Below are 18,867 nucleotides of genomic sequence, written 5' to 3'. Positions count from 1 at the left end.
ACTTATCAACTGGGGGAAACGGCATAAAATACAAAAGAGCCAGCAAGGAGCTAAACGTGAATTAAGAGTTTAGGAACTACTCAGGCAGGCACTTGGGTTGCTTCTAGATCTTAAAAGATTCATTTTGCTCCAGCTTTTATTAAATCTTCAGGAAAAAAGCCTAAGAAATGGACAACTTCTACAAGATATTATCAGCAACGCTAATTTGAATATGCACAGAAAGTTGAATGCTGCATGAATAAAGCCTGAATGCTTAAAAGCCAGCATTTAAGACAAGGAGATACTCAGCTACAGTTCTCTCTCAAGCCTAAGTCAGTAAAACTCATTTTTGCCCCTATTAGTCAGGATGACTGAGGCACATATTTTGTAACACAGTTTCAAGCTCCTTTTTGGAATGGAAAAAATTTGTCCCAGTTATGTAAGTGCAGCCTGGTATGTGGATTACTCTTAAATACATGCATTTTATGCATGACTTATCTAGATAGGACAAAGGAAAGTGGGTGACTTCCTAGCAACTGGGCACAGATACAAAGCTTCTGCTGCTTAGTAGTTGAGGATGCGACTGGTAAAAATTATGAAAATATTTAAGTTTTACTATTACTTAGATACTACATTAAAAAAAAAAAAAGATTAGCAAGCAATTCAAATCTAATTGGGGTGTAAGATTTTATTTGAACTGTAAAATTGTACAACAGCCGAGTGCAAATCAGAAGCTTTTATTCTTTTAAGCTTCCCAGTTGAACCCAATCACTTTAACAGATTATATTGATACAGTACTTCATGTTCTTAGCGAACATTTATGCTTTGTGAAAGTTACCCTAGACTACCTCTAGCAGGAAAATTCTCATTTCTGACCAGTTTAAAGCTCAGACTGGGAATTTATTAAACATTTACCTGCTTTCAGAAGTCCTTAGATTTTAAGTAGAACACATAAAGGAATTAGTTTCTAAACAAGCAATGCTACTATTATAAACACCACTGGTTTTCATGTGCATACATTGCTAGCATCCATCCAGGACCCAAAGAGGTAAGCACAGTTAAAAAGGACAAAACTCCTACATGTTAAAAAAACAAACAAACAAACAAACAAACAAGCAAAACCAAAACAAACGTGCACACAGAGCAGGAAAAAGTGCTTTAACAGCCTCCATCCTTGAATCTCTGTACTTGTAACTCTACAACTTGATATAAGAATATTTTCCTGCATATTCTACTTGGAAAACTGCACTGTAAAGTTAATCAGATCTTCAGTGACTCTGGGGAAGAATCCCTGCTGTCAAAAATTTACTGGGTTGGAGGATGGATGACTGCACTGCTGTCAAAAATGCATCTTTTTTGGTGGATGGATGACTACAGAGTTTGATGCTTATTTTCAAGTAGCTGTGAGTATCTGACAAAGTCCCTGTTTAAACATGGAATTGTTTTAATATTTAATTATATTTTGCAATGGCTTGCAATTCAAGAAAGTCTTCTAGAACCCAGAGTTTAGATTTGCAATGTTTATTATGAATTACATTCATGGTGCAATGCAAATTACACAAAAAGATAGACATGAAACATAAAGACTACATGAAGCATGTACCATTCAGTAATGCATACAATACCTGATGAACTCTTATTTAGGCTAGAAGTGTTCTTAACAACTGTTAAAAAGAAATTGAAGTCAAAAAGATAAATAACTGGATTGAGAAACTCCTTCATTATTTAGGTTTTTAAAAATTAAAAACCCTTTATGTTGCTTAGCATACTAGCAACACAAAAAAAGCAATACCCTGCTCTTCCCCAGCATGTAAAAGAAGATTTTCACTATTTCAAGCCTTGATTAATTTTCAATTAATCATCTTGTCCTTCATCAAAAGTAGTCACAAAAATCAATTTAGCACTTTGCTTCCAGATCAGTTTGAAAATACAAAAAATAAACTGTAACATATACATAATTATGTGTCAGCATATAAGTTTAAAAATATGGTATGTAAAAGGTTAGAGATCGAGATGGTCCAGTACACGTACTGCTAAAAGAAATGACACAATGACAGCTTTGAAGTACATTACGCAACTCTGTCCATATCAGAAAAATGTATTTACAGTACATATCCAAAGTAATTCCAGCAGTATTCACTGACAAACCGTGCTAGTGCTTTGTGGACGGATCCAAAGATTTGCAGCTGACTTTACAGCCTCTCCTCACACATTATATAAAAAAAAAAAAAAAAAAAAAAAAAAAAATATCTAGCTGGCTAAGTGCAAATAAGCAGCAATTTCTTCCACCAGTCAGATTTAGGTGGCAGTTTAATTTTATTTCACTCTGTCAAATACAAACATTTCACTAAAGTGACGTTTTTCTGACCTTCAGTATGCGAATGGTTTAGTGACTTCAGGAGATATTCTTCCTTATTTAATCTATGCATAATGTTAGTAAGAGGTCCTAAGGACAGATTCTTGATATGTAGTTTAAACTAAGAGTATGCATTTGCCTAGCAGTGACAAAATGACAGCCCGGAACATCTCCTGGGCATGACAGAACTATGCACTTCAGGAGAACAGGTTCTTTCATGTGCTAATTCTAAAAAAAGGTTAGCAAGAGGTGTGTTCTCAGCCACCCACTTTGGGAACTCTAGAGCTGTGAAATGGATGCATTGTGCATCTGAACTGAAAATGAGTCTCAAGCTCTGATTTTTGGACAGATGACCATAATGAGGACATTACTGCTTTAGCACCTCAGCACAGCCAGCACGTGCTCAATGGGTTGTAAAGGCTACACATATTGGCAAACCACAATTTTAATTAATAAATTTGGTTTTGTGCATTTGTATGCACAGCCTGTTCAAGAATTACAGAGGGCTTGTAAACCTGGACGTAAGCTTTAAGTTCCTGTAGGAAACTCGGTGAGGATCAAATATGCCCAAAGGAATTAATCATGTATTTAATATCAGTATAGATATGCACTCTAATATGCACTATAAAGAAGCATCTTTATCGATTGCTATTCAAACACATCTTGTATGTTAGTAGCACTTCTTCAGTCTGTTTTTAGAATTAATCTGAAGTACAGCACAGTGTAGTACTTCACAGCCAATTTTTCAGTACTGCTACTGAACTTTTTTGTAAAACCCTGCTCTTGAGGCTTAGCAAAGAAAATACTCTTAATGCCTTCAGAGCCCTTCTCTGGCTCCAGGTTGCTGTACATCCCTTAGAGCAAACAACAATGGTGCCAGAAAGTCATTGCTCCAGAGCCCAGGAGAACCTCAGGTACATCCCACAGGTGACGTGGGACTACCAGAAGCAGTGGAATCTCCAAAGACCCTGAATGGACCTTAGACCTCTGCATCTTCAGATGGGCGCTCACACTCAGAACTCACCTCAGAGCAGAAGAGTCTAGCAAGTGCTCACTCACCAGCTTGCTGATGTGACAACTCTCAGTTTAAATGTTCCTGCAAGCAACTTTATTAAATAAAAATAATAATAAAAAAAAAAAGACGCCAAAGCAGAATAAAGCAGATAAACATTTTAAGTCAAGCACTGCTTCTGAAAGCATGATATAAAGGAAGAATCATTCCAGACTAAGCTTTCAGAAGAAAGTCATCAACTACAGCTTCCTCTCTGCCCCCCAGTGAAGGCAAATTTGCACGTGGGAAAGTTTTGAACAATGAGTGTCACAGAAATACACTTTCTAAACTGTGTCTGAGTTAAAGTTCACAATTATTAATGCATTAAATGTGTATCAGCATTGCACTTGTCAAATGTCTTCCTATTCAATGTTGACAAGAAACATTCAAACGTCAATAAGAGTTTAGAAATCACTATAAAAACAAGTTAGTACAAAAGTTCATGGTTTCTGGAGCTGGCTTCAAACATAATGCACACAAAGAGGTATGAAGTTTACTCCAGTTCTGGTAATGTGGTATTAAAACTTCCAAGAGCTTTAGAAAAGGAATATATGAGAAATACAAAATCAAATGACAAAAGTTCTCTGATACTACTGCAGTGTTCACACCAAGTGACATCCAAGTGTTGAGGCAAACCATACGTGAGCATCTGTGCGTTCCACTTCACATTCCCATCTGCATTTCAGCAAAGTTGTAGAAATTGTCTACGTCTTGAGATGCTGATGCCTTGCTCTCCGATACAAAAACCTATTTTATTAAACAAGGGAAGAGTTATGCATCACCACTAGCAAGTTCAGGTAGTTTTTGATCGTTCACAGCCAGTCACGATTTTTTATTTTTGCTTTTCACGAGAGGCACAAATCGCTTGGTTTCCACTATGTGTTCAAACAGCCTTTGAATCCTCTGAGCCCTGACGCACCCTTTGTTACTGTGACCTGTTCCTAGCAGTTACTGCAGCTCGTGTGACAGTAGCCTTACACTGACAGGAATCAAAAGTTTAGATAAAATTATTCAGGGGCCACAGCTTCAGCTAGTATATGGTTAGATGTATTTTGCTTGGTAAACTGTCTGCAGGGCTGGGAGTAGGGAGAGGGCGGACACGACAGGGATGACAAAACCTCAGGCTACCATTAAACTTCCATTCCACAGAACCAAAGTTTGTAAGAAAAACTCCCTTGCATTATATTCCCAAAAAACTTACAGCTGCTGCTCCTTCTTCAGGTTACTATTTTTTTTTTAAACAAATAGATTTTCATTTTGTAAAGAGTTATTCTGAAGTGCAGTGGAACTGTAGAAAGAGATAGTTACAGAAACGTAGAATTATTCCAGATAATCATGCTTGTATAGTCCTGTTTTTCTGCTTCAGCTCAGAGTACCCTACCAACATAGACTATGACAGTTCCTTAAATTGGTTTACTTTTAACATGTTCTAAGATGGATATCCTTTTGTCCAGCAAATTTCAGGTTTCAAAACAATAACTAAAAAATCCCTATTTCATCACAAAGCAAGCAGCTTCCTAAACTACTGCTCGGAGGTACAGTAGACTCCTGTTTGAAGGGATATGACAATATCTGTTAGTTATTTGGCAGTTTGCTGGTGCAACAGCAATTTGTACCACGGCCGTAACAAATGTCTTGTAAAATTAAGTTTATTAATGGATGAAGTCAGTAATTTTTAACCGTGGCTTTCAAATGCAAATGTAACTACCTGCTTAAAAATCAGACTAGCTTCCCACTAAGTCTTACAAGATAAATATCTTCCTAAGAGTTTTTGTCATTGCTTTGTGATGAAGGGTACCTACACTTCTTTCTGAGCGCTCTACCAACTCTCAAACTGCCCCAATGATAAAGGCAATGAGGTGAAAGCATTTTATAGAGCTTTCCTGAACCTTCTGGTAGTATTAAGTCTGAAGTTTGTTACTCCCTAAATTGCTTCTAAATTATGTCCTAAGAAAGAAATACATTTCCTATAAATACAGGTTGAGAGAGCTGGGGCTGCTCAGCCTACGGAAGAGAAGGCTCCGGGGTGACCTCATTGCAAACTTCCAATACCTGAAGGGTCTTAGAAAAAAGACGGAGACACTCTTTGCTCAATCAGATATTGACAGGACAAGGGGGAATGGTTTTACACTAAAAAAGGGGAGATTTAGATTAGATGTTAGAAGGAAATTCTTCAGGTGGTGAGGCCCTGGCACAGGTTGCCCAGAGAAGCTGTGGATGCCCCATCCTTGGAGGTGTTCAAGACCAGGTTGGATGGGGCCCTGGGTAACCTGATCTCGTGGGTGGCATCCCTGCCTACAGCAGGGGCGTTGGAGTTAGATAATTGAGGTCCCTTCTTCCAACCGAAGCCATTCTACGATTCTATGATTCCTAAAAACATGTAGTCATGATATTTAAGTATCTAGAGATCCATTAAAAAAATGCAGCTCTGATTGGATGTTTTGGGGTTAAGTTTTTATCTAAATAAAAGACAAATAGTTCCCAGGAAGCCCAAAGTCCTGATTCTTAATTCACTTAATGTTACTTAGTGTAACAAGTGTTTGGGAAGTAAGGTAGACTTTACTGTGGGGCCAGGCTGTAAAGAGAAATTTTGAATCCAAGAGCAAGAAGTAATTCCACATTTGTAACCTTCAAGAAAAATGATTACTTCACAGCAGGAAGTGCATAGCCTGAGTTTCCTGGATGCATGTCAGATCCGGGCATTCACTGCATTATGACAACAGATGCCAGTCATTTTAGTGAGGAAAGTATAAATTCTTATATGTTCTAATAATTAATATCACTTCAGCCTCTGAATAGAGAAACTGAGATCTAGAAGAATAAGTTAATTACCCACCCACTATCAGCCTTGTTCTGTATGAAAAGAATATGTTAACTATACCAAAAAAAAAAAAAAAGCCACTGTAAGCTCCCAGTCAAAAAGGTGAATTTTATGGTAAAAATTGCAGAGACTTGTGGGGAGCAAGGAACAATCAGTAATAGCACTGTCCAGACTGTAGTTCTTGTACTCTCCAGACTCAGAGATCTAATTTAAGGCCTGCAACACATCAGGGTTTTGCTGATGCAATAGTAAACCCAAAACAAAAGCATTAGCTGCATTTCAGGTGACAACGACTTATTAAAAGACTGTTTTCCAGAATCTGTGCAGTCTAGTTTCCTGAGCAATTCTTTTAAGAGGAACTGAAAGATAGCGAGGAGCTGTATGGACACTGTATGTCCCAAAGACATTCCAGTCTTCGCTGAGCAGCTTGAAAGCAAAGGGTTTGTCCCTTTCCTACTATTAGTAATGCTGCTTCCTTGCAGTGCTCTAATTCTTACCAGACACTTTTTCAAATCCACTGCCATTGAAAGAAATGGGGACGGCAACCAAAAAGCAAGTATGGTATAAAGAAACTACAGTAAAACAAGTTGACAGAAGAAAAAAGCAAAGTATATTTGAAGGAAGGCATTCTGCAATATCCTTCACAGCAAAAGTAAATCTTGAGAGAAGCTGAAATACCATCGTATCTTTGTCAGGGTTTAATAAAGTAGGACATGACAAAGCAGACTTCAGTGTAAGACCTGGAGGAGAGCTTTACCCTGCTACATTTATAAAATTTGTTTTTACTACTATGTGGAATAACAGTTTTAGGTGGAAATACTCTATTCTTTAGTAGGCATGGAGATTTAGTGCTCTTTCCTAGGGGCAATTTTTCTCCTCTCCTAGAGGCAAACTTGAGTTCTGTGTAAAACAAAGAAACAAAAACCCCACAACTGGGATACTTGGATTTTACTGTGCAGAAACATAAAAAGAACATTCAGTACGTCAAAACTACAGCTCGACCACAAAGTATCTTAGATGTCCTGTAACATTTTCTGCTAATAAATCAACACACCAGCTTACCTTGGTTCCATTAAAAACATCATTTACAGTGCTTTGACATGCTTCCACAGCACCATCTCCATTGAACTCCAAAGCAACTACTGGACCTAGAAGATAGGTTTATCTAAAATCAATGCCACTTTTAAGCACTAAAACATTAGATTTCTCATCCCTTCACAAATTGTGAAACTTGCAATAACCATTTGATTTTTTGTTGTTGTTGTTTGAGCAGCCATAACACAGGACAAAAAATAAAAACAAGCATAATTTCAAAGCACAGCGTTATCTGAAAAGAAAATATCTGCAGTTCCATGCTCATTTTGCAGAGGCTCTAGCAGGTTTCCAGTTTTATTTCTTGAAAGGCAGCAATGGCACAGAAATGCTAAAGAGTGGAGGGCATCATGGAAGTGAGTCAGACTATACTGCTCAAATAGTGAGGCATTGCACAGACATCTGGAGTAGGACTGAGTCATTCAGGCATTTTTACCTCAGTACCAAGATAGCAAACGGCCTGACTTTCAGACTTATTCTCACCCCCCTATTTCCAGATCCCCTTTCTCTTCTTTCATTTTGAGCATGTTATTTCTTCCCACATGGGTGCAAACTAGCCCTTAAACGAGTCTGTCATCTAGAAAGTGTAACTTTTGTCCTATTCTTGCAACGAGCACTATGGACCTCATATTATTCTGAAAAAAATGCATGTTGCTGCTATGTTTGGGAGCGTGTACTGAGCTTCAGCATATAACAGATGGCAGGATGTCAGCACTTCTACGGGAACAGACAAAAAGCAATTACAGACAAATCAACAAAAAAGCTTTTGAAGTACTCTGACAGTACACCGTTTATAAACAGGAATTTAACACTTGCCTGCTTTATAGACATCCACACTGATTTGCTTCAATGTGTGTACAGAAACACTGAACATCTAAGTTGCTCACCTCTACTGCAATAAGCCAAAATATTTTGATTATAGAAGCACAAGCTTTTGTTGCCCACCCCAAACAGATCTGCTGGCGCCCCAGCTCCTGAGCTATGCAGTTGGGCCACTAGAGGGGGGGCAGAGCCATGAAGTACACGTGGATTTGTTCATTTCTGATGCCTTCAGTTTTGACTGGATCAGGGCCTGTCTGAGGCTTCCAAAGTTCACCTCAGCTGGCTTTACACCGCAGATTTGTCCTTCCTTCGTCTCCAGAATGCTCCACGGCCAGCTAGCCTTCTGTATCAAGAAGAGAAACAAAGCAATGCATAATCTCACCTTTTTCAAGCAGTGGAATGAATTCTGATGCACACTGACGGAAAACTCTCTGAGCATCCTCTGCTTTCATTGGGACTTCTTTGGTCTGTACCAGCTGAAAGCCTTTGCCAGTCATCTATTAACAGATAAAGAATTCAGGTTAAAAATGTTTCTAAGGCACACAGTCCAGCTTGAGTATCCAAACTACACTGGAACAGACCCATATGCTTTAAGCCACAGAGCAAAGGGACCCTTTTTCCTCCTTTCAAAGAGGATTTTCTACAATTCTGTTTATTTTCATTCCATTCATCCAGATTTAGTCCTCTGCCTTAGTGCACCTAGAGTGGTAAATGTGAATTTGTGCTTTATGTTATGGCTCGGGTTGTGTATTTTTTTTTCCCCACAATCCCTGACAAGCTGAAACTAATAGGAGTTAAAAGCATTCAAGCATCTGGAGTCAAGCAGTTAGTTCTCATTAGTCTGCAATAGTTCAGACAAGCATTAGCTCAAACACTCATCTACCCACTGCTGCCGTTTTCCATTTTGGAAAAAAAAAAAAAAAAAAAAAAAAGTTACAAACTTTCAAACACACACAGCATTTTACTTCAGATTTAGTATGAAACTAAAGGCACGTGAAGAACAAACAACTATGTTTGTACTTCCAAATCATTCATTAGTCTACAGGGCAGTAAGATAGCCATAGCATTTGTCTAAACTAGTCTTTTAGAATCTCCACAACTATTACTTTCAAAGGGGACAAACACAGGAGAACACCTCTAATATCCTCTTTACTGCAGGTACTCCTTCTTCAGAAAAAATACCCCAAAATATCTCCCTTCACTCAAGTATCTTTTGGTAGCTCAGTTCCATCAAAATCCAACTGGGGGAGGCATGGAAACACCTTAGAGCTTTTTTTTTCTCCTCCCTTGTAGTTAAAAAAACAAACAAACAAACAAACAAAAAACAAACAAACAAAAAAAAAAAAACAAGGAGCTCCATCAGTTGTTTTGTTGCTCACCCACCACCGGGATCTGCAGCTTTTGCAGATATCTCTTTCAAGCTGTAGCTCAGTTACTGGCTCTGCTCTGTCATCCCTGGCACTCCAGAGCGCTAAAAGCAGCCAGCCACTCCCAGATTTTAGCCCAGCGAAGCCCAAACTCAGCCAAGCTTAGGAGCTCCTGCCTGACAGGAAAAGAGACAGCACCAGCTATTTAAGTAATCAAAGACAGCTGACCAGCTGTGACAAACACTCTCTGCCTTTTCCAGAAAAAACAAACAAACAAACAAAAACAATCCAACGCTGAGTTGGGGAAGGAATAGAGAGGGGGTTAAAATTTAACATGTTATTTTTAGCTCTGTTAGCACTGCCAAAGCTTTCAGGACAGATAGCCAATTAACTTTTTAGCTTATTGCCCCAGAAGTCACAGCTATCAAAGCTATCTGCCTTTCACAAGCATTGCCAATCGTTTACATTTGGCCAAGTTCATCGAATGAACTACACATTTTCCTCAGAGCGTAGGTTTGGTGTGCTGTGCTGAAAAAATACGTTGGGACTATTAAGGGACAGATATGCCAACCACAGCATGTAAAATAACTGTTCAATCAGATGAGCTCCATTCTCTTATCTCGCTATAAGGTTTTAAGAAGTGCAGTTGATTACTATGGTTAGTAGACATGCAGAATCTCACCATTCTCCCTTCAGTAAGCACCACGGCTATCCAGAGGAAAGTTCAATTAGAAATTCATAAAGTTGAACACAGAAGAAGGTCACTTACCTCATCAATTAACTTTCTGGCATTTGCAGTCGTATAGTCACCAGCAAAAAACACGGCCAAGCATGATTCCTCGCTGCTTTTCTGTCTCCGCCCTCGAGTTATTGGTATTATGCTCCTCATAGCATCCGTAGAAATTCTGACAGCTTTCAGCTCTTCAGAGCTGGGCAGAGGAACATAATCCTGAACCACAGCATTCTCGGGCAAAAGGCCCCAGTTATTTTCTCCTGACACAGGGGTAAAGTCATGGATGTTGCTCCATGTGTTATTGAAGATACTCAGTCCAGCATCTTTAAATTGCAAAGCAAGCTCAGGGTAATAGTACTGGAAGCAACCAAATTTCATACCTGTGGAGGACTCGATAATGGGCTGGGTAGCACAACACAAGAACACCTCCAACTTTCTGCAGTCCCGAGTGCGAAACTGTTGGCAGGCTACTATGCATTTGCAATCTTTGCAGTCACGGAAAAACACGCTGCCTTTTATTGGTCCTAAAAAGATTTGGCAGTTTACACAGTCATCAACAGTGATTGTAGCAGAATGGTCAAATATGTAGATGCTACAGTTCTCGCAGTCCTGAATGATGAACTGTTGCCCTGCTACTTTTCCAGGCAGTCGACCCACAGTTTCATCTTTAAGTCCAGAAAAAGTGTAATCTTTTGGGTCAATCTGAAGAAAGAAGGAAAAAAAAATAAAATGTGAAATTCTTCACATAGAGAATATTCTAATGCCAAATGTTAATTGGTTTGGATTAGCCGAGATATTACAGAACTGTACAGGATAACTGTTCTTTGAAGAATATTCTGGCAGGTTATCAGAGTGATGAAAGATCGGAGGAAGCTTTTTTAGCCAAGGTACTGGAACACATAGTATTGAGGTACAACAACAAACTGAAACAAAACTTGAGATATTCCAAAATAAATAAATAAAACCCACCACAACTCAGCTTGTTCTCTAATAAGGAAACTGGGGGAGGGAAAGGGGGGTGAAGTGAACTTTCTCTGAGAGATCTAAACCGTTCCAACAAGAACGATTGTCCTGGGTATTCCGGTAATAACAGCAATAAATGAATTGGCCAAGGTACTTAAAGATTCATAAAGCTAGGAAGAGATAGTATTTCGAGCAGCTCTCTTGGTCTTATGTTACCACGCCTCGACACATTGCAAGGAAACCTTGCTACCTCCAAGCAGCATCTCCTCTGTTATGTTTGCAAACAACAAAGCTTGCTTAGCCGTGCCACAGCAGTATCTTGTGCTAAGAGCCCTGGGCTTTTTGTGCTACCGACAGCTCCATGACTGTGTTAGCTGTGAGTAACAAGCGCGCGCTGGCAGTGCTGGTGTACAGGTCACGCTCGCAGACCTCTCCTCCTCCCCGCCCCAGCATTCTTCCGCCTGGGAGGGACGCTCCAGGGGAGCTGTGGCACTCCCCAGCGCGCTCGGCTCGGAGCGGTGCCCGAAGCTGCACAAGGGCTGGCATGTGATGCACGGGCACTACAGCAGCTGCTGCCATAACGATGAAGGAATCCGAGCCGGGTTATTTGACAGTCACAGCAATGATGCTTCCCAGAGCAGATTCTACTCTGCCCCCTGGTGCAAGATTATTAACATAGCAGTTGGAAGTATGTGAGTACCTGAACTAGTCTAACACCAACCAGATCACTTCACAAGCCTCCCACTTCATTCAGGCTGAACGCCTTAAAGCTTGTGCGCTGTAAGCAGGGTTAATGCATTGCAACAGCTCCCAGAGAGCTCAATTTGGATGAAATTCCTCCTCCCCAGTATCTCAAACTTGCACAAGATGAGACACCACAAAAAGGTCTCTAGTCTCTAAAACCACAAACCAGGATGGGCTTGCGTCAGACATTCAGTACAACAGCTCAGTCTATGTAAGTTTTGTCCAGAATAGCTACTGGAAGCTCTAAGTGTAGATTAACTGACCAACTGTGCTTTGATACACATCATATCTGACTTCCTGACACAAGACTACGCTTGCAGCTGATGAATCTGCTCCATGAACGCAACCCAGAAATCCCCCCCTCAGCCACATTCAGTATCACTAGCACACATCCAGGAAGCACACATACAGGACTGGGAGGCTCAGATGATAAGCAGCACAGCATGGAGACCCAGCTGTACGATTAGGAGTCAAACCCTTTCAGGTCATAAGCAAGTCTCACATAACGGTACTTACTTGATCCAGCAGGGACTCTCAAGACATTGAGACAATTTCAATATCAAAGCTGCCATTAGATTCTTCCCGTGCATCTCCTAGTACGTACATGCACACATCTGTGTTTATGAACTTGGGAAACAGACACACTGCCTTGGAAACAGGGTTTGGAGGAACAGTTACTTCTCTTAGGAAGGGGAAGTTCAAAGTTTCCGGAACTTGCAGCTTTTCTGAGCCTTAGCAACTACTTGTGTCCTTCTAAATCAGTCTCTTCTAAAAGCCTGTGGAGCAGCACTAGTTAGTCCTACACTGAGGTCTTTGCAGACGTGTGAAACTTCACCTTGTGATTTTATTTTGGCCTACGTGAAAAACACCGGTTAGTCAGCTAACCCACAGGTTACAGAGTCTCAGAGACTCTCGGAGAGAGAGCCCTTGAGAAAAAGAGCAGTATTTGAGTTTAACAATAATCTGTATTGATTCAGGAGCTCAATTTTATTCCCCTGATGTGAATTAAGAGTTGTGCAGTGATGCAACTCTTACTTCTCAGTTTGCTCACCACTCTAGGGAGTTTGCCAATTTCCTTTAATTTTGCCTTGAGTTTTCCTTGTATAGAGCAGGAGTGTTTATTGACTAACACAGCCACAGGCACTAGAGGGACCGAGCAAGATACATGTAGACCTCAGCACTCTCCCGGCCACACCAGGTTATTGGCCTTGAGAGCAGGCAGTAAGCCGAGCAGCTGTAGCTGCTCGAATATTGAAGTGAAGAATATTTCACTTCCCCTGCGTAACAGAAACACCTTAGAGAAACTAGCATCAAAGCAGAACTATAATTTTAAGGATGCACACACACTTAGCACCGAGGTTCACGCTTAACAGTACTGAAGTCTACAGACATCATCAACAGGTTACTGCCACATCGGTACATCCACCTTTCTTCCTCGGAGACGGGCAGCACTAATTGCTTCAGTAAACAAAGCAGACCAGGAAATACAAAGCAACAAAAGAGAACGTCTGAAGATTGACACACTGATAACCATGGCTACTTAGATCCTCTGCCTACTCATTTGGTGAATTTTTGTTGTAAAATCTTGAGCATGTGGCAGGTCAGCTACAGAAAAATCACCAGGTTGGTAACTCATCCACCTGTCATTCACGTTTGGACAAAGCTTCAGAGAACCCTGTCCAATGCTACCCACCTCACCCAGACACAAGTTTTATTCCCCATCCCTTAAGAGAGATATTTTTTAGCTCCTTTTTCCAACCTGGTGTAAATCCAAACAATGACAGTATTTATAGATGCAACTTTAAGACTACTTTCATCTGAATTTAGAGAGACAGTATGGCATTAATAGATACAGGCAGAGCTCAAGAGTTGAAACCTTCTAATCAAAATGCTACATGGAGGTTCAGGAATTACTTCATATAGTAACCTAAATAGCCAAATATGATGATCAAATAAAAAACAAATCCCTGCTAGTTTTTCCCCCTTAACAGAAAAGAAGGGGACATCTCATCTTTGGTTGTTGGAAACAACATCAGTGGTAAGTCCATTACAAAGGACTGGAGAATGAATTGTAAGAGTGAAGATTTTAAAGCACAAAGAAAGGAGAGAAACGAAGGCAAGCAAAAGTCTGTCAAGGTTGCTTTGAACTCTAGTAAGTTCTGCTACAACAAGTAAAAGATGTATTAAGCAGCTTTGCTTCCTGCAAACGCTTGTCTTGCGAAAAGGCCAGACATGAAGGCTGCAGATGAAGTACATCTCTTCAGCCACCATCACCCAGCTTACTGGCACCACAACCAGGCAGCTCCCATTTGGAAGAAGACCAAGAAGTCCTAGACCCTCACAGTTTCCCATGGTAGCTGTCCCTAGAATCACCAAGGTTCCTAACAGCTCCCTTCTGCTATGTGTTCATGTGCTAACAAGACTTTTTCACCCAGTCAATCAGGAAAGGTGTCTTAGTCAGCAATGATACACCACTGCAAATACAAGGAGGCACTGCAGTTCTTAATGGACTGTGGTTATCCCCTAGTTCCTTGTCTCTAGCCTGCAAAGCAAACAATAATTTTCAAGTCTTTAAAAACCACTGACAGAGGTGTGTTTTTTGCTAATATCATTCTCAAAAAAAAATCATTCCCTATCTCTCTAAATCATAACAGACAGTATTTCAGCTACAGACTTGCATGCACTTGAGTATGTATGAGTTGTAAGAGTTGGCTGCTGACATGGTGACATTAAAAACTGCCGGTACAGGGTGGGTACATGGACTTCAGAAGCTTTATGTACTAGTTTTGTCAGTAGGGGAATTAACAGAAAGGAAATAAGGGAAGTGCATCCCAGGCCTATATGCTTCTGCATATTCATACTTCTATGGGTTGGTGCCCTTCAGCACTATTGCAACATCCTCTGGAGAATGGGTTCGTTGAAGTTACTCACCTCTGGCTGATGTCTGGATTCTCAGGCAGCAAGAAAAGGTGGAAAGAAGTACAACACATGCAGAATCTAGTCACTAGCACACAGTTTTTCATCTTGGAGTATCTCCTGTACACCCTGACTTTAAATGCGACCAGTACAACGCCAAGCCACATTTCACTTTGTTCTTCATAATCTTCCCCCTTTTTCAGCATGCCAATAATAGCAGTAAATGGTCATTCTCATACTTTTCTGAACAACAAACTGTTACCAAATACTACACATAGAAAAATAGGAAGAAATAAAGAGCTCCTACACACTTGCATCAGACTTAACTGAAAATGTTGTTTAATATTAATCTGTTGGCTGTTTCTCAATTGGTAAGACTACAGTTTGAGAAATACAGTAGTTTTTCTGGTGCACTGAGAAGCTTAAGGGAGATGCATCAGATTTAAGGATAAAATCTCCCACTACCTAGAGGAAAAAAAAGCAAGAAAATATTAAAGATTTTGTATTTATTCAAAAATAAAGTAAAAAGGCTACGTGAAAGAGATAATGATATGGGTACATCAGCTCAGACCACTCCAGCAAAATCCTCATACATAAAGTAACTAACAGAAGACTATGATTTATGTAGAAAGTTAAAGTTCTGTTGTTTTGTTGTTGTTGTTGTTTAAGTTTGAACACAGCTATCACAGCCTGATAGTAATGATTGTTACATGTTCCCTATCAAGTACAGCAGTTTATCTGCAAATCAATTGACATGAAACAAAATCTTAACTTGTTCCTTCAAAAAGGGAAAAAAAATCTGGAAGGAAAGTCCCTCTAAACTTTGAACGTCACTGCAATCATAATTTATCTAATCCTACTTCTTTGAAGATGAAAAACAGGAAAAAAAAAAAAAACCAACACTATGCAGCTTTGTGTGTTTCTTCTCATGCAAAGAAGATCACAGCTCATGGCTTTATCAGCCACCTCAAGACACACAACCCCAGTTCCTCTCTCCGTGCACCCACGTTCTGTTAGTGCTGTGAGTTATCATTCTGGTCCTGCACGTAACACTGTTCACTCACACAAAATGCCATCGGGTAGGAGAGGAAGAGGGAGACTGAGAACAGAACTGCAATCTTATGTTCCAGGTGAAATCACAGCTGAACACTGAGTAGCTTCAAGCACCACCACTTTCTTTCCTTAACTTTAATTCATTTATCAGCATATTTCACATTTAGTGTTCTACGGTACGGTCCGTTTTCAGGACTATTACACGGGAGTCATACAGTCACAAAGACTTTATCTCAGTACTCTTTGGCTAGGTCTACACTACCAGTCAGTACCACCAGCGACCTTTTGACACAGAACACAATAAAGATGCTGTGCTTCAGATGCAGAAGGAGCAGTTTTGCTGGAGGAACGCCTCAAGTTCAGAGCTGCTGCCAGCATAGCTGCCAGCCAGTCATCACCTCTTTTCCCAGCCCTGAACGAAGAAGCATGCACACACGTGCCTGCACTGCTCTGCCTACCGTGAACACGCCAGCCTGGCATTCACCTACAGGAAGACAACTGGAGTGTCTGAGCAGCAAGACTTACCCTCTGTGTTCTTACAGATGGGTATCTTGTGAGAACCATAGGCTATTCCCAGCTCCACTTGCAGAACTGCACTTTGCAACCAAAACTGCATCATTGCGTATGATAGCCTGAAATTAGCACATCCCCTACCCAACACGTTATTAAAAGTAACAGGAAATGCACATTAAAAGACAACTCTGTCAACAGGTTTGCTAGTGGATGCGTTCAGGGTTCAGAACACAAATTTGATGCAGTTGATGTCCAAGAAGGAATCTTAATACCAGAAGTTTTCCAACTGACTTCAATCTAACCTTGCATACAAATGAGTAAGTGGGATATTTGTGATGCATCAAAAAACAAAGACAGCGATAGAAAACAGAAAACATACCAGAGAGAATACCTAAAACTAATACATTAACATCGACTTAGGATCACTGTATACCAAGTGGAATGAACAAATTAAGCGCAGTAAGCGCTTGGTATTCCTTTACCTAAGACCCAGTGTCTCAGCACTGCCCTCCTGCTCCCATGTGCACACTTAAAATCCCAACGGCTGCTGTGAGCTGCAGAGAGCAGGAGAAGCGGGCTGGGACATCCCGTAGCTGTTCTTGGGCTGCACTGTACCAAATTAAGCAGATAATTTGACGGCTTCCACAGTTCAGCAGAACAGCCCGAAATCAGATTCTTCCCGTTTCTCAGAGTCCTTTATACAAAGAGGAAGTTGTTGTATACACAATGCATTACATGCTTTTTCCCACCCCAGATCTAGCTTTTTCATGCTGTAATAGCCCAGTCTGTTAACTCGCACCTACTTCCAGCACATTAACAGTCACCTCCCTCGCCAGGAGGTTGGTTGTTCTCCAAATCAAGTGTTTCTAAGTCCCGATTTTCCTCCTGTTACAGTTTTAGAACTTAGTGCCACGTAAGCAGAGGAGGTAAAAGAAATCTCATACGAGCTGAGCTTTATCCGACCAAGTTGCTCTACGGTTAAATGACGCTGTTTTAAGCGCTCAGCTAGCAATATCCTTTTGCACAGGGATTCATTCTGCTCCCCATGTAAGAGCAGTCCAACAGCAACAAGCCCGGCACAGATCAACCTCCTCGATCCTCCAGGAGCTGATTCCGCTGGGGCACGCGCACGCTCCTGTGTGCATCTCCACCACAGCTTGTCTTAATCTACTTGGAAGGCTTAAGGGACACCCCGGAGCACCTAGCCAGGTTACAAAAACAAGCAAGCCGAGCATTCAAATAAGCTCACACGTTTTCTTTCCTATACTTGTAAAACATGGCCTAAAGGTCTGGGGATTCTGCCTGCTCAAAAACTCACGAATTAAGTTTAAGTTTTGCCCTGTTTTCTCCTTCCCTGCATAGAGGCGACCAGAGGAGGAGGAGGATTATGAGGGCAGGGCATTTCAGAAAGGAAACCTGGGATGAAGGGTGCTGAATGTGGGACTTGGGTGCTGAGGCTTCGAGGGGTCAGGAGCTGCCTCCACCCAGCCCTCCACAGCGGGCTGCCGGGACGCTTCGACAGCCCCAGCAGCATTTAAAAACCAAACAGCGCTAAGATAAAATAAAATAAAATAAATAAATAAATAAATAAATAAAAGAGGAAACAACCCCAAGCCCCTCAGGAAGAAGGCACCCGGCTGCCAGCCGCACCGCACGGCCAGGTTCACCCTCCAACAGGTGCCGGCAGGCGACCTACGCCTTGAGGGGACCCTGAGGGGATCCTGAGGGGACCCTGAGGGGGGACCGGGACCCAGGGGACCGGGACCGGGACCGGGACCGGCACCCTCCGAGCCGCGCCCCGCGGCCCCGCACCTTGGCCCGCTGCTCCCAGCTGTACTGCGGCGCCTTCTCCTCGCCGGCCGCCGGCTCCCCGTCAGCTCCGGCCGCCTGCTGCTGCTGCTGCTGCTGCTGCCCGCCCTGCGCCGCCTTCCTGCGCTTGGAGAAGAAGCAGCCCATGGCCGCCGCTGAGGGCAACCGCTAACGGCACCCGGTAACGGCCGCCGCCGCGCGCGCTCCAACCGCCCCGGCGCGCGCCCGCGGCCGCGGAGTGGGCGGGGAGGGGAGGGAGGGGAGGTGGGTGGGGGGGGGGGGGGGAGGATCGGGAGCGCGCGCGCCAGCGCAGCGCCGTGCCCCCGCCCCGCCCCGCTTCCGGGTGCCCCCGCGCGCGTGCCCGCGGCCCCTCAGGGGCTGGCGGGGGGCGGCGCTGCCCCGGCCCCTGGTGACAGCTCTGGGGAGCGGCTTTTAATCTGTTTGAGCGCAGGTGTTAGGCCTGCTGGGCATGGAGAAGACCTCGAAAATGTCGTCTGTACGACGCGAAAGTCAAGAAGAGAAAAATTAAAAACTTCCCTGCTGCTGCTGCTTCCTGAAAGCTCCGCTCGGGTCTTCTGTCAGCAAGGGTCACAAATCCTGCGCTTGAGAGGCTGGCAGCTTATCCGGGCGAAGCTTTGAAAGCATCCC

General features: G+C 42.1%; 1 protein-coding gene across 1 annotated transcript; it reads right to left on the bottom strand.

The window, feature by feature from the left end:
• Window positions 1-649: 649 nt before the first annotated feature.
• Window positions 650-18,439, bottom strand: RP2 (RP2 activator of ARL3 GTPase). The gene is made up of 5 exons (XM_084498067.1): window positions 18,223-18,439; window positions 10,258-10,923; window positions 8,504-8,618; window positions 7,270-7,355; window positions 650-4,133 (listed from the first exon to the last, which is right to left on the bottom strand). Exons 1-5 carry the CDS (start codon window positions 18,364-18,366, stop codon window positions 4,050-4,052), a joined length of 1,095 nt encoding a protein of 364 aa, XP_084354193.1. The 5' UTR covers window positions 18,367-18,439; the 3' UTR covers window positions 650-4,049.
• Between the last annotated feature and the right edge of the window lie 428 nt (window positions 18,440-18,867).

Source organism: Aythya ferina (genome assembly GCF_964211825.1).
Source record: "Aythya ferina genome assembly, chromosome: 1".
Taxonomy (NCBI): domain Eukaryota; kingdom Metazoa; phylum Chordata; class Aves; order Anseriformes; family Anatidae; genus Aythya; species Aythya ferina.
Note: the sequence above shows the minus strand (reverse complement) of the source record. Positions and strands in the feature narration are given on the sequence as shown.